Source organism: Trichoderma harzianum, assembly GCF_003025095.1.
Source record: "Trichoderma harzianum CBS 226.95 unplaced genomic scaffold M431scaffold_56, whole genome shotgun sequence".
NCBI lineage: Eukaryota > Fungi > Ascomycota > Sordariomycetes > Hypocreales > Hypocreaceae > Trichoderma > Trichoderma harzianum.
The window spans coordinates 558-17,456 of record NW_020209304.1 but is presented as its reverse complement, the minus strand read 5'-3'; the positions used below and the strand labels follow the sequence as shown (position 1 = coordinate 17,456).

General features: G+C 23.6%; 2 protein-coding genes across 2 annotated transcripts; one reads left to right on the top strand and one right to left on the bottom strand.

Annotated features, from left to right (window-relative positions):
• Positions 1–355: 355 nt before the first annotated feature.
• M431DRAFT_102329 (hypothetical protein) lies at positions 356–1,399 on the top strand (the record flags this gene model as incomplete). The annotated part of the gene is made up of 1 exon (XM_024911421.1): positions 356–1,399. The coding sequence occupies one exon, from the start codon at positions 356–358 to the stop codon at positions 1,397–1,399; it is 1,044 nt and encodes a 347-aa protein (XP_024767073.1).
• Positions 1,400–3,154: 1,755 nt separating this feature from the next.
• Positions 3,155–3,358, bottom strand: M431DRAFT_102332 (hypothetical protein; the record flags this gene model as incomplete). Its single annotated transcript, XM_024911422.1, has 1 exon — positions 3,155–3,358. A coding segment is annotated over one exon (204 nt), but the record flags the coding sequence as incomplete, so codon positions are not given.
• Between the last annotated feature and the right edge of the window lie 13,541 nt (positions 3,359–16,899).

Here is a 16,899-nt window from a genome sequence, read left to right as displayed (position 1 = left end):
ATGCCATGGCACATTGTCACATAGTAATGTCATCCTGGCCGTCTCGGGGCGCGCCTTGTGTAACTCCGCAATCAAACGCCGCACCGCGAGAAAGATGAAATTGCTTACGCCTGCCTCGCCTTCAGCAGGGGAGAATGAAGGAGGGGGGAAGACTGCGCATTATGTGTACAAGTGTCCACTACTTTCCAGTTCTGTCTCTGGATGGAACATCCAGGCTTAATTTCTAGCAGACTTTAAGAAGTATAAAACCCTTCTTAGCCCACGTATCCCAAGATATGCACAGGGTTAAAGCTCGCAGGTATACATCCTCTCCATCAAGCCTCGCGATCGTCTTCAGCTATTTTCTCTCGAAAAAATGATTACCTCTCAAAAAGCTATCGTCATTCAAGGCGCTGGCGTTGCTAAACTAGTAGCTGACCGGCCACTTCCGCCACTTCGAAATAACTCAATTCTGGTCAGAACCGTTGCTGTTGGCCTGAATCCAACTGACTGGAAGCATATTGATGGAGCTAGTGGCCCGGATCCTGGACGGCTCGTGGGGTGTGACTATGCTGGAATAGTGGAAGGGATTGGCCCCAACGTCACCAAAGTTTTTAAGATTGGAGATCGAGTTTTCGGCGCAGCACACGGCTCTAATGTTCTGCAGCACGACGACGGGACTTTTGCAGAACACATTGTTGTCGTAGGAGACTTACAGATGATTATTCCGGATGGCATGTCATTTGAAGAGGCTGCTACACTAGGCGTTGGTCTTGGCACCGTTGGGCAGAGCCTCTACCAGGCTTTAGAACTTGCGCCAACTGCGCGACCTGCCAAGACCGCCGTTCCAGTTTTGATTTATGGAGGAAGTACAGCCACCGGTACGTTATCCATTCAGTATGCCAAGCTGTCCGGATATACTGTTGTTACGACAACCTCAAGTCGAAATTTTGACTTGGTCAGAAGCTTAGGCGCTGATGCTGTTTTCGACTATCATGATCGCGAATGTGCCGCCAAAATTCGCGAGTTTACCGATAATAGGCTAAAGATTGCGTTTGACACGGTTTCTGTTGATGGATCTGCCAATATTTGCGCCGACGCACTGGCTAAAGGATCTAACGTCAGATACCATGCTCTCTTGCCTGTTGCGTTTCCCCGCGACGATGTAAAGACAACCATGTCGCTTGCTTACACAGTGTATGGCCAACCAGTGCATGTTTTCGGAATAAAAGTGCCAGCCAAAGGGGAAGACTTTGATTTTGCTGTCAAGTTTTTTACTGATGCCCGTGAATTGTTAGCAAAGGGCAAGCTGAAACCGCATCCTGCTTGTATAAGACAGGGCCTTGATAATATACTATCAGGCTTGGAGGAAATGAAAGCAAATAAAATCAGTGGCCAAAAGCTAGTATATAAAATTTAGTAAATATATATCTGTGATCCGTGGCCAACGCCGGGTCAGGGCCAGGGTGGGTGCTCGAAGGAACTTGGCCGTTTTTTTCTTCATCCCAAAATAATAAAAAATTCCCAACCACTTAAAAATAAACAATATATATCACTAGATTTCTTATATCCTCTAGACCCAATCAAAACTTTTATTTATGTACATATTTATTACATAAATATTGGCCAGTCTGTTAAAATAAAGATCACCCCCACTTTCTACTTATTATAGAAAGACGCCTTACCGATACGTACCGTGAGAACATCCTTGTTTCTAGTGATTTAATTGGCTTATTGTGACGAACCGCTTTCCTATAAGCCAGTATAGGGTAGGATTCCCAAGGGACAAACGTTGTAAGTTAGGGTAACTTGGGTTTATGTTGGCGGATAGGTCAGGTCGGTTATAACGGGCAATCTTATCACGCAGCTGGTAATAGCAATGATGTGACGATCCGTCATCTCGTTACGCCAAACAGGGCAAAAGATTAGGCCAATAATCACAATTGTAGCGATTATTGTGACGGAACCAGCTATTATAAGGGATCTAGCTGTTACGGCGGACTAGATCGTAACACGATTCTCCCCTTCCAGTGGGCTCGTCCTCAAGCCCTCGCTATAAGATAGGGAACCCTAGCTATCTCAGCGGTCTCCAAATAGCTGCTCTTACCCCCAAGGGCACTGTAACATTCCCTGTAACGTCTTTCCATAGGCCTTGTCAGCAGCGGAGGTCCGATACGATCTAGCTATGTAACAAGCTGGAATCGAACCCTAGGGTTTTGTTTTTTTTTTGTTTTATTATTAACGTCCGTTGTATAAGCTAGTTACATAGGCTACATCTAGGCAAAAGGATAGTAGAAGCCGGCTTACTTAGTTGTTTACTACGTTCTACTTAACAAAGGAAATAATAAAGGAAAATTTTTATTTTAGTTTATATTATATAAAGGGGGGCCGTATAGGTTAATATTCTCTATTAGTTTTTAGAAGTTCTTACCTCTTTTTATACCTAAAAGGTATATTAATATTTTTTCTTTAAAAAGTAGAATTAGTAAAAAAGGTTTAACTATTCTACATTAAGTAAAGTATTTTTATTACTTAAGTATACTTTATTTATACTTAAAGATTATATTATACCTAAGTTAATTATAATAGCTTTAAAAATTACTATAGCTTAATTTTTCTACTAAAAGCTTATATAATATTAGGTATAGTAGCTTTAGTTTTAGCAGGTTTAATAAAACATCTAGTTCCTATTTATAATAACCTTCTAAGGTATTTTTACTTTAGTATTAGTTTTAAATATAAGTTCTCTTTTTTTTTACTTAGTATTTAATATATATATAAGTACTATAGTTAATATATAAGGCTTAAGCAGCAGCTCCTTATTTCATAAGGCTATCTGCTATTTTATTACCGAGGACATCTCTATATCGTAGGAATAAGACATATACCTTGCAGAGAGCTATTCTTATAGTAAGCCGCTGGAACTTAAGGAACTCTCCTTATGATAAGGTGGGGGCCTCCTTTCGTAGCCCGTCCACTACGGATGTGCCGTCTAGAAAGAAGTGTGCCTCACTTACAGACTTGCAAATAAATAAATCAAATCAAATTAACCCTTAGATTTGATTTGATTCAAATATCCTGGCCATGGATTTGATTTAATCTGATTTGACTTCATCGCAATTTGATTTATTTGACTCATTTGACATCATTTGGATATCTGTATGACCCCACTTTTCTACCAAGACGAGATGCACTGAGCAGCCCCTATAATATCAGCTTTCAGGCGACCTCTTTGCGCTGTAACCATTTGTCCCGTGAGACTGAAAATACCCTCTGGCTCGGAAGACATCGCCGGCACAGAAAAGAGATCGATCACTATGAATGGAAGGCGTGGAAATTGACGTCTTCGGAGGAGCCAATACTGGATAGGGTTTTCCACTAAACAATCGCCTGGGTCAGTCGTCGCGATCTATTTAGCATACTTATTACGTATAACAGATGTTAAAGGCAGTAATAGATAGCCACGCTATGAAACTGAAACTGGGGTAAGTTTTAGTTTTATAAAACTAGACGCTTATTTAGTTTTAGTTTTATATAAAATAATATTTAAGTATAATCTAAATCTTTAATAAAGTTTAGCGCTAATATATATATTTTTTATTTTAAAGTACCCTATAGATATTTAGTATTATTTATTACTTATATTACTAATTCCTTAGGCTTACTATTACTTTTTGTTTTTTTATTTATTTTTATTTTTTTTAAAAATATTTTTATAGCTATATTAATATCTTTTATTTTCCTAAATACTTTAGTAAAAAAAAAACTTACTTTTTTTTTAAAAAATATTTATTTAGTTTTTAATATATTTATATACTTTTACTATTTTAATAAATATATTATATATATTTTATATGATATACTATTTTATATGAAAAAAGATTTACTTTATTTTTATAAATATTAAAGAAATATAAGATATATTAATAATTATATAATTAAAAAGTAAAAAGTTTTCTTACTCAGGTAATTTAAGCTACTACTATAAGGTTAATTATTACTTAATTTTAACTTATAAACTTTATAAAACATTATTAAAATTTAATTATTAAAAAGCTTTAAATTATTTATATATATAAAATAATTAAACTTATTTTTTATTTTACTTATTATATTATATACCTTTTACCTTTAGTAATTAAACTTATTAAATTCTTACTTTTTCTTTTATTATTTATTTAATAATTAACAGCTTTTATAATTAATAAATTAAATCTTTTTTATAACCTTTATAATATTATTAACTTAAACTATATTTCTTTTTTATTAATTAAATAACTTTTTTAAAGTACTAAGTAAAAGAAAATATTAGTTATATATAAGGTATAATAAACTAGGTCCTATAAGTACTTATAAGTTATCTATTTCTAAGGGATAAACCTTAGAATAGTTCTATAGTTTATATTAGTAAGGTAGTTAAATTAGTAAATAGATAATTTATTATTAATTATAAATAAAATATTTAAATATTTAATTTGATTACTATAATAATAATTAACTATTTAAGTAGTTTAATAAATAATATAAAGTAAACTTATATACTTAATTAGCTAGGCTAAATTATTAATAAATATTAATAATCTTATTTTAGATTATTTTAAAACTTTAATAATTTATCCTTAGGTTATTTAATTATTTAATAATCTAATAATCTATTTTTAATTAGTTAGTTAATCTATTGTTTATTTAAAACCAGCTACCCTATAGGCCTATTATTATAACTATAAAAGCTAAGTTATAATATAATATTTTATTTTTATTAATTTTATCTTTAAGACTTTATTATAAATAATATATTTTTATATACTTATAATAAACTAAGTCCTATAGGCACTATAGGTTAGCTATTTCTAAGGGACAAACCTTAAAGTAGTTTTATAGTTATATTAGCAAAGTAATTAAGTTAGTAAATAAGTAATTTTATTACTAGCTAGTAATATAAATAAAAGTAAATATTTAGGTTTTAATTTAATTATATTATAAATACTATAATAATAACTAGCTATAGAAGTATTTTAATAAATAATATAAAGTAAATTTATATATTTAGTTATATATTTTAAATTATATTAAAAAGTATAATAAGTTGAGCTCCTACAGAGTTAGTATAAGAGGGATTCCCAAGGGATAAACCTTATATTAGGTTTATATTAGTAGATACGCTAAGCTAAACTAGTAGGTAGTTAATAAAGATAAAGGTTGATTTATATAACTTAGTAAATAATACTTTATAGGTATAATTAAGCGTTTATTTTATAATTATAATTAACTATTTAAACTATTTTAAATAAGTATATAAATAAAACTCATATACCTAGTTAAATTTAAGCTTATATAGCTTATAAAATAAGTGTAAAAAGCATAAGCTTACTAAGCTTATTAAGTAAGTAAAATAAGTATAATAAGCTAAGCTGTCACGACCTGACTCTTATGGTAGCGACAATAGGCCTACAGGGTAGTTAGTCTCGGATAAACAACGGACCAACCAACCAATCAGGAACGGATTATTAGATTATCGCAATAATCTAACGATCTATTAACGAATTATTAGAACTCTAAGATAATCCACAACAGGATCATCTACACTTATCAATAATCTAGTCCAGGTTAACTAAATATATAAGTTCACTTTATATCACTTATTAAAATACTTAAATAGCTAGTTATTATTACAGCGTTTATAATATAATTAAATTAGAACCCAGACATCTACTTTTATTTATATTATTAACTAGTAATAAAATTACCTATTACCAACCTAATTACTCCGCTAATATAAACTATAAAACCACTCTAAGGTTTATCCCTTAGAAATAGCTAATCTATAGTACCTATAGGACCTAGTTTATTATATAATAATAACTCTTGTTCAGACAGTTACCTTAGACCTACGGGTAATAAAATACTAAGAACTTAGTAACCTATAAGCTTTAGAGTTTTAAATAATAATATTAATTACAAAAGCGAAGCTTAAAGTAATTACAACAGTAACATTAAGCTTAAAAATACACCAGCCGAAAATATAGCTAATTAAGCTAATTATAATAAATTAAAGGCCGAGTTTAAAGCTTTTAAAACCTAGCTTTAGAACCTTTAAGATAGGAAAAAAGAAAAAGGTGAGGTTATTAAACTAATGAAGCCTAAACCCTTTGACAAAGATCTACGTAAGATAGATAAATTCTTCTTAAAACTTATAATCTATTTTAAATACTTCCTTTATACCTTAAAAAATAACGAAGATAAAGTTATTTTTATAGGCAGCTGCTTTATAAAAAACGCTAAAACATAGTTTTAACCTATTATATAAAATTACAAAGAAAGAAAGATTAATTTAAAAAAGCTTAAAACGTAAACTAAAAAAATCTATATTAAATATATAGAATTTTAGAAGTAACTTAGGAAATCCTTTAGTATTATAAATAAATAACAAAAGGTTAAGTAAAAACTTTATTTTATTACCTAAAAAGGACTACTAAGTAAGTATACTTTAACCTTCTTACGCCTATTAACTAAAGTTAACTAAACTAAGGAAATAAAAAAGGAAGTCTATTATAATAGTATAAAACCTAAAGTTAAGGATAAACTCTTTAAAATTAACTATAAAAAGATAACCTTTACTAACTATACCTAAAAAGCTATTAAAATCGACAATTATAATTAAAAATAATAAAAAAAACAAAAGTAAGAAAAGAATAGGAACTTTTATAACGTCTAACCTAAGTAAACTTAAGGATACTAAGCTAACTAAGGAAAAAAGTAAAACAATTATATTACCTCTTTTAATAATAAATAACCAGGCCTAATAGACCTTAGTACTATTAAGGCTTAACGTAAGAACGTTAAATACTACAACTATAAAGAAAAAAAATATATAAAAAAGTACTATTAAAAACCTACTAAAAAGATAGGAAATAAAAAATTTACGCCTATCCTAAAGCCTAAGGAAAACCAAGCTATTAATACTATATAACCCTCGGAAGACTATAATATCTTATACTTCTTAATGTACTATAATAATAATTATTAAACCTATTATAGTAATAAATAAAGATTAAGATAATACCCTAAAGGGTATATATAAACCTTAAATACACTTAAAAAAGTTACCTAGGAGGACCTCAGCTATATTAAATAACTTATTTAACAAAACTTTAATAAGTAAGAATAAAATAATAAATTTAAGGATAAGGAAGAAATACTTTAAAAATAAAAATAAAATAAAGCTATACACTAGTATAATAAAAATCTTCTAAATATAGCGCCTTTAATATAATATAACCTTTACAAAGGAATAACTTAAGAAGAAATTAATAACCTTAAAAAACATATATATAACTAATATAAGTTAGTAAAACCTAAAAGTATTTACTATCCTTATAAAATAACTATAGCGGACTAGGAATAATATAAAGACTAATATAAAATATAAGGTATTATTAAAGAAAATAAATACTATAATAAAATTATATAATATAAGGAACTTAAAGATTACTAAAAACTCCTTAAATAATAAAAATAAATTAAATAAATTAATCTAAGTACTACCTACGACTAGATTTAATTACCCAGAAATTAATTTTAATAATACATTAAGACTAACGTAGATAAATACCTAATAGCTAAGATACTAGAATTAATCCTATACTACGTTAATAATATCCTACTTACTAACTAATATAATAAAGTTAATATTATTAACTATAAACTACTATTATATAAATAATATATTATAACTAAGCTTAATAAATAGTATAAGGATTATAAAGCCGCTAAATATAAATAAAAAAAATTCACACTTTATAATAAAGACTGTTATAAGAAATACCAGTACTAACACTAAGCCCTTGTATATGTTACTAATAAACTAGAATAATAAGGATTTAACCTTATAAAGTATAATAACGATAATAAACTATAAGGAATTAACTAAAACAACCTTCGGAAATACCATAAGCTCACCACCAGATATATACCTAAACCTAAATACACCTAGTATAAACGCTATAATATTTAAAATAAAAAACTAAAATAAATCACCTTAGACCTAGATAATATTAATATTAACCCTTACGGTAATAATTACTACAACAGCGCTAATAATATAACCTACTATAACCTAAATACCTTTATAGAAGGAAAAAAACTATAAAAATTCTAAATACCAGGCACCTTAAAAGGATATCTAATTACAATCTATATAAACTCTGGAGCTATAATAAGTTATATTACACCTCAACTAGTTAACCGCCTACAGTTAACTAATCGTAAGAAGGAGAAACTATATACGCTTATAAATATTAAACAGCAGCTATTTACTTATAATAATAGAACCGTTAACCGCAAAACTAATTACCTTAAAATCCAGTTTAGTAAAATAATTAACTACTTTAAGTTTAATATTATAAATATCTCAGGATATAATATACTCTTAGAATATAATTAGCTTAAGTTGCATAACCCTAATGTTAATTAAAAGGGAGGCTATATAACATAGCGACCTTGCGCCTAACCAACCAACATTACAGCAAAACTATAACTAAATCAGGAGGATTAATAGGATACTATAATATCCCCGACAATAGGATCAGTAACCCCTGTATTAAATAAAAAAATACAAAAATACATAGAAAAGAAAAAAGTTATAAAACAAGTATAATTTAAAAAGCCAAAGAAGTTCCTAAGAACAATTAAATATATTAAAAAACCTAAAAAGAAACAGCTTAAATTTCTAAACTTAATTATATAAAAAGTTAAGGAATTATACTACTAAAACTAATAAACACTAAAACGTTTAAAGAATATACTAATAGACCTCTAGTATATACTAGTCTTTAATAAAGAATTAAACACTAGACTACTAAAATACAGCTAATAGAATTATAAGATTAAACTTATAAATAATAAAGCCTTAACGTTTAACAAGATCTATAACCTAAGTACTACCGAGCTTAAAACACTTAATAAATAAATTAGGGACTAGCTAAAAAAAGGTTATATTAAACCTTCTAAATCCTTAGTAGGATATCCAGTTATATTTATACCTAAAAAGAATAGTAAACTTTAACTTATTATAGACTATTAATAATTAAATATAATAACTAAAAAAGATATTATACTATTACTATTAATTTTAGAAATTAAAGACTAGCTTACAGGAGCTAATATCTTTACTTCGTTAAACCTTAAAGGAGTATACAACCTTATTTAAATTAAGAAAGGCAATAAATAGAAAACCGCCTTCCGTATTAAATATAGACTCTACGAATACCAGGTAATACCTTTTAGACTTACAAACACCCCAGCAATATTCCAAAAGATAATTAACTACGTATTATAAGATTACATAGATTATTTTATTATTATATACCTTAATAATATCCTTATCTACTCTAAGAACTTAGAAGAACATAAGGAATACATTAAGAAGGTATTATAAATACTCTAAGATAATAAACTCCTAGTAAAACCTAAGAAATATAACTTCTATATATAGAAGGTTATATTTTTAGGATATATTATTACCCTAGGCAAAGTCTAAATAAACCCTAAGAAACTTAAGGTAATTAATAATTAGAAACTACTGCAGAACGTTAAGTAAGTATAAAGCTTTTTAAGACTTATTAATTACTATTAACGTTTTATTAAGGACTTCTTAAAAATTACTATACTATTTACAAACTTAATAAAAAAAAATATTAAATTTAAATTAATATAAGATACTCTAACAGCCTTTAAACACCTTAAATAAGCTTTCACTAGTGCACTAGTACTTATAATATTTAACCTAAATAAACCTATTATAATTAAAACCAACGCCTTAGATTACGTAATTGGAGGAGTACTTAGCCAACTAGATAATATAAAGAAGAAGAGACTTAGGCCTATTACTTATTTCTTTAAAAAACTATATAAACTAAAACTAAGATACCTTATTTATAATAAGGAATTCCTAACCATATACTAAGCGCTTAGTAAGTAGTATTAGAGATACTATTATAAAGGAAGTTAATTTTTAATAATAATCCTTATAAATTACCGGAATATTACTTACTTTATAATAATATAAGAATTATCCTATAAATAAGTTAAATACTATAAGCAACTTTCTAAATTTAAGCTTATTATTAAATACTATAATAAAGCAGACAACGGATACGCTAACGTATTTAGCAAATGCCTAAACTACTTTTAGGAAATTCCAGAAGTTAAAGTATAAATACTAAAGAAAAATTAATATAAAGACTTAGTTATTTAATTAATTAATACCTTATACTAAATTAAGATAGATAACCTAATTATTAATAATATAAAGGAATATATTAAAAACTAGGAGAATAAATAATATCTAAAAAGTATTTCTATAAATACTAAATACCTAATACTAAATAAACTTATCTAGGTACCAGAAGGCTTACGAAGCAAAGTAGTAAAATCAGTCTACGTATATAAGCTTAACGAATACCGCAGAATTAGAAAAACTATATAATAAATTATATAATACTTTAAATTTAAAGGTATTAAAAAATAGGTACAGAAGGTTATATTAAAATATATAATATACGGACAAGCTAAGGTATTACGCTATCTTCCTTATAAAAAACTATAACCTTTACTAGTTTTAGTTAAAAATTAAGAATTAATAATATTTAACTACATTATAAAGCTCCTACCTTTAAAGGAACCTATAATTAATAATACTTAGGATAGCATTTTTATAGTAGTTAACTAACTTTTAAAAAAGGCTTACTTTATTTTAATAAAAAAGAAAAGCTTTATAGAAGACTTAGCTTATGTTTTTTTCTAATATATTTACGTAAACTATAGACTACTAAATAAAATCATCTTTAATAAAGGATTAACGTTTATATTAAAATTTTAGTAATTACTTATAGTATAAATTAAACTAAAATATAAGGCTAGTATAGCTTACTACCCTTAGATAGATAAATAAACAGAATAAATTAACTAAATTATTAAGATATACTTATAATACTACGTTAACTTTAATTAAGATAATTAAGTAAAATACTTACTAACTGCTTAAGCATTTTACAACAGCACACTAGTAAAATCTATGAACTACTTACTATTTTACATAAATTACGGGTTTAAACTAAATCTACATTAGCTACCTATTAAAGGAGAAAATACTAGTAAAGCTATTATTATAGCTAACAAACTTAAAAAACTGCATTAAAAATTACAAATATAACTTAAATTTATTAAATAATAAATAGCTAAATTTACAGATATAAGAAGGATTAAAGGACTAATCTTTAAAAAGGAAGATATAGTTTACCTACTTTAACACTTATAAAATAATAAGCAGCTAAATATTAAGATAAACAGGCTAAGTAATAAACTTAATTTTAAGAAACTTAAACTTTACAAAGTTATAAGGAAAATCGAACCTATTAATTACAAAATAGATCTTTTACTTACCTTAGGAAAATAAAGAAGAACTATATATCTAAATTTTTATATTTTACTATTGAAAAAAGCACTAGTAAATAAAGAAATAGGTAAAGTTATATAAGACGAAATTATTATTTAAGGCAAAGAACTTAAATATAAGGTTAAGAAACTTAAAATAATAAGATTTAATAAAGATACTTAATAAACTAAATACCTGGTAAAATAAAAAAGCTATAATAAAATAAAAAAATTATAGTAAACTATTAAAGACCTTAAATACTTAAAAGACTTTATAAATAACTTTTATTAAAGTCTAGGTTTAGTAAAGAAGAGTTAAAAGCATTCTAATTTACAGCGTTAACTACGGAATCCGCAGTTACGGAACTAATTGGATTAGGTAATAATATTACAGCCTAATGAGCGGCCTCCGCTTCCTTACGCTTAACCCTATCTAATTCCTCTAGATCTGTAATACTCTGTGCAATAGTATAACATATTCGCTTATACTAAATCTTCTTTTATTTTTGTAATTAAAAAACTTTTGCAGCTATTTTAGCTAAAGTATCCTTAGCAGATTTAAGCTTATCTTCTAATTAGAAATATTAAGTAAATACCTAATCTAACTAATTAGCAGTCAGACCTTTTATATCGTAGTATAATTTATTTAGTTATACGTAATTTAAATATTATAAAAAGTCGTCTAAAGATAATAAGTATTTATTAAACTTTTTTAAAATACAGAAGGAATAGCGCTTATCTATTTTTTCAGTACCTCTTAAAATAAATTTAAAAAAACTCTTCTACTTCTGCATTTTTAAATAAAAACTCTTAGTAATATAATCTATTATAGTTAAGTAAGTCAGCTGAATAAAGTAATAAAAATAAAATAAGGAGCACCTACCTATAAGTGTATAGGGATACGCTACTTATAGCAAGGTCTTAAGGATAAAACTAACAGGAGGGGGACATCGTATTACAACCTAACTCTTATAATAGCAACAATAGGCCTATAGGGTAGTTAGTCTTAGATAAACGACGGATTAACTAACTAATTAGGAATAGATTATTAAATTATTGCAATAATCTAATGATTTATTAACGGATTATTAAAACTCTAAAATAATCTACAATAGGATTATCTACACTTATTAATAATCTAGTTTAGGTTAACTAAATATATAAGTTTACTTTATATTACTTATTAGAATACTTAAATAGCTAGTTATTATTACAGCGTTTATAATATAATCAGATTAGAACCCAGATATCTACTCTTATTTGTATTATTAACTGGTGATAAGATTGCCCGTTACCGACCTAATTGCTCCGCTAACATAAACCATAGAACTACTCTAAGGTTTGTCCCTTGGAAACAGCTAACCTATAGTACCTATAGGACCCGGTTCGTTACATAAGCTCCTATAGGATTAGTATAAGAAGGATTCCTAAGGGATAAACCTTATACTAGGTTTATATTAGCAGATAGGCTAGGCTAAATCAGTAGGTAATAAATAAAAATAAGGGGTTATATTTATATAATTAGTAGATAATACTCTATAAGTATAATTAAGTATTATTCTATATTTATAACTAGCTATCTAAATTATTTTAAATAAATATTATAAAATAAATATATAGTAAGGAGCTTACTTAAGCTTACTTATCTTAAAGTAAGCTAGTTTCCTAAATAAAAAGTAGCTTACTTAGCTTATTTACTATTACATAAGCTGTTTTATAATTAATTCTTTAGTCTATTATAGTTCTATAGTACTTACCCTATAGGTTTATTATTATAATTATAAATATATTAGTTTATAATATAGTACTCCCCTTCTGTTAATTTTATCCTTAAGGTTTAAGCTACTTCCTATATAAGTATTATAGCCCCCTTTATTATTTAGGTAAGTACTTTTCTTTTTTAATTACTATTATATTTAACTATATAAAAAAGTTTAAATTAAAGTTTATAAAGAAATATTATTCCTATATAGCTTTTATTTATTTTTTTAGTTTTAAAGTATTACTTTATTTTTACTATTTAAGTAAATAGTTTTATTTAATTATTAAAGGTAGTAATATATATATATATTATTATTATCTAGGTTATTTATATAATAACTTTTTTATTTTTATATCTTTTTATAAATATAGTATTTTCTTTTAGTTATTATTTATATTAATATTATTTTAATTAACTATATTATAAAGGAGCTTAAATAGTTAAAGTATTAGAAAAAGCTTATAAAGGAGGTATTAATTACTTAATAAAAGTATTATAAAGAACTTTTTACTTAGTAAAAGGTAAAGTATAATAAAGCCTTAGCTTATTTTATAAGGCTATAGAAGTTATATTATTTATTTTATACCTATAGTATAAAGATAGTAAATTATAAATTAAGTACTAATGAAATAAAGAAAGTAAATTATTAAAAAAAAAAAAGTACGCTAAACTAGCTTATATATAGCGTAAGAAAGTATAACTTTTTTATAATATATAGTTTATAAATAAGGTTAATTAGCTTTTTTTAAATATTAATTTAGTATTCTTAAGTCTAGATCTTTTTACCTTAATAAAAGGTACTTTTTTATTATTTTCTCAGTTTTTGTAAAGTATTTTAATTCTTCTTATATTTATTTTTATTTTACTTATAATTATTTATAAAGTTTATTTTAAAAGGCTTTTAAAATAATACTAATATATTTAAATACTTTTAAATTCCTAGTTATTTATGTTTTTATTATACTTTTTTTATTTTATTAAGTATTAAAGTTTATTAGTTTTTTTTTATTTATTTTTAATAATATTATTTTATTAACTTTATATTTAAGTTCTTTACTTTAAATAATAATTTTATCTTTAATAAATTCTTTTATATTTTTATTTATTAATACTTTCTTTAATAGTAAAATATAAAAAATTAAATATATTAATTTTCTTTATTTATTTAATTATTTTAAAAAGTTTAGTTTATAATTAACTTTATTAATTTTCTTTAAAATTTTATAAAGCTTAACTTTTTTATAATTTAGTTTATTACTTAGCTTATTTATTTTAATATTAGTTTATTTTTCTCCTTAGGTATATTAAAGTAGGTAGACTATATCTTCTTCTTAAAAGATTAGTTTTTTAAGCTTTTTTAATTTATATACTTTTTTATATATTTTTATATAAGTTTAAGTTATATATATAGTTTTTAATATAATTTTTTAAGTTTATTAACCTTAAGTATTACTTTTTATATATTTTCTTTTTTTTAATAGTATTTTATATATTTATAAATAATATTTTTTATTAGTATAAAATAGTAAAAGCTTTATTAATTTAAAAACTAAATTATTATAAAAGAATTCTATATTTAGTAAGTACTTTACTTAGTTATTTTAATTAAAGTTAATATAGCTTTATAAATATACTTTAATAATTTAGTTAATATATTTTATTTAGTTATTTATTTAAAAATAATAAGTAATATTAATTATATAATTGATTTTCATTTTTACTATAATACTTTACTAATATTTAAATATAAATATTAATTTTTTATTAAAGATAATTTCTATAGGTAATTTATATTTTAAAGTTATATACTTTTATATTATATAGCCTAGTTTTTTTACTATACTTTCTTTTTTATATAAAATAAAAATACTTTATTTTATTAATTTATTAATAATAATAAAAATATTATTATATATTATATTTATTATAAGCTTTTTTAATAATAGTAGTTTAATAATATAATTAAATAAAATAAAGCTTTAAAGGTACTTTAATATTAGTAATAATTATAGTTTACTATAAGGTTTTTATTAATTAAACTTTATTTTTATATATAAAATATATAATTAAATAATTTCCTTAATAACTTTCTTTATATTTATAAAAGTATAATATTATTATACTTATTATAGTATTTTAGTAACTCCTATATATTTATATAGTAAATATTTATAAACTATTTTTATTATTTTTTTCTATAGTAATTCTAATACTTAGATTTTTTTTATTTTAATATAAAATTCTTTTTATAAAGGTTATATTTTTAAAGAATTAATTTAATATTTAATTACTAACTTTATTTTTAATTTTATTAAAAATAAAGTTTTTATTTTTAATAATAAAAACAATATTAATAGCTATTAATTTATAATACTTTTTTACTATTTTTTAAAATATTAGTAAAATAAGTTTTAGTATTAACTTAAAGTAATTTTCTTTATAACTAAGAGTATTTATATAATTATTTTTTAATTTTTTATAAAGTATAATTTTAAAGTTATATTTAGTTATAAACTAAAGATATTTTTTTTATTATATATAAATATTTATTTTTTTTATAATAAAACTTATAAAATATTTATAATTTAAATATATAATAATATTATATTTATTACTTAATAAATATAATTTTTATTTTTTAAATACTTTAAACATAATTATAAGTTTTTAATTATAAATAAAGTATTATAATTTTAAATTATAAAGTTTTTTTAAAAAAAAAGGTTACTAAGTATAATATTCCTTTATTATTTTATTAATTAGAAACTTTTTTAATTATATAATTTAAAGTATTTATTTTAATAATAACTAGCTTTATAAGGTTATATATTTATAATATTAGTATATTAATAATAGCTTCTTAAAGTATTTTAAAAGTTTCTAAGGCTTTTTTTATATATTTAATTAATTAATTTCTTTTTTATTATTTAAATCCTTTTTAGTAAAATCTATAAGTAATATAGTAATTTTACTATAGTTCTAAATAAATTATTAATAGTAATTAGCTAATTTAAGGAAACTTTATATTTTTTTACTTATTTTAAAACCATTTTATTTTATAATAGCTACTATTTTAGTAAGGTTTATTTTAATTTATTTTAGTAAAATAATATACCTTAGGAAATTAATTTTTTATATATAAAACTAATATTTTTTAATTTTATTGATAAGTTAGCTACTTATAGTATTTCTAAGATTTAATATATATATTACTTATACTTTTTTAAAATATTAAAATAAATTAATATATTATTTAAGTATATAATAATAAACTTATTAATATATTCTTTAAGGACTTTATTAATTATTTTTTAGAATATAATTAATATATTAATAAATTTAAAAAGTATAATTAAATATTTAAATAATCTATAGTATATTTTAAATATTATTGTTTATTTATTTTTTTCCTTAATTTAAATAAGGTTATAAGCTTTTTTTAAATTCAAAGCTATAAATTATTTTATAATTACTAGCTTATTTTTAATTTTAAAAATTAATAATAATAGTATTTAATATTTAATAATAATTTTATTAAGTTATTAATAATTAATAATTAATTATAACTTTTTATTTTTCTTTAGTATAAATATTATAAAGTATTTTATTAATAAATTAAAAACTTAAATATATTTTTTTTTAATTATTTATTTAATTATTCTCTTAAGGCTTTAATTTTTTTTTTTATTAAGGTTATAAATTTTATAAGTCTTAGGTTATTTTTT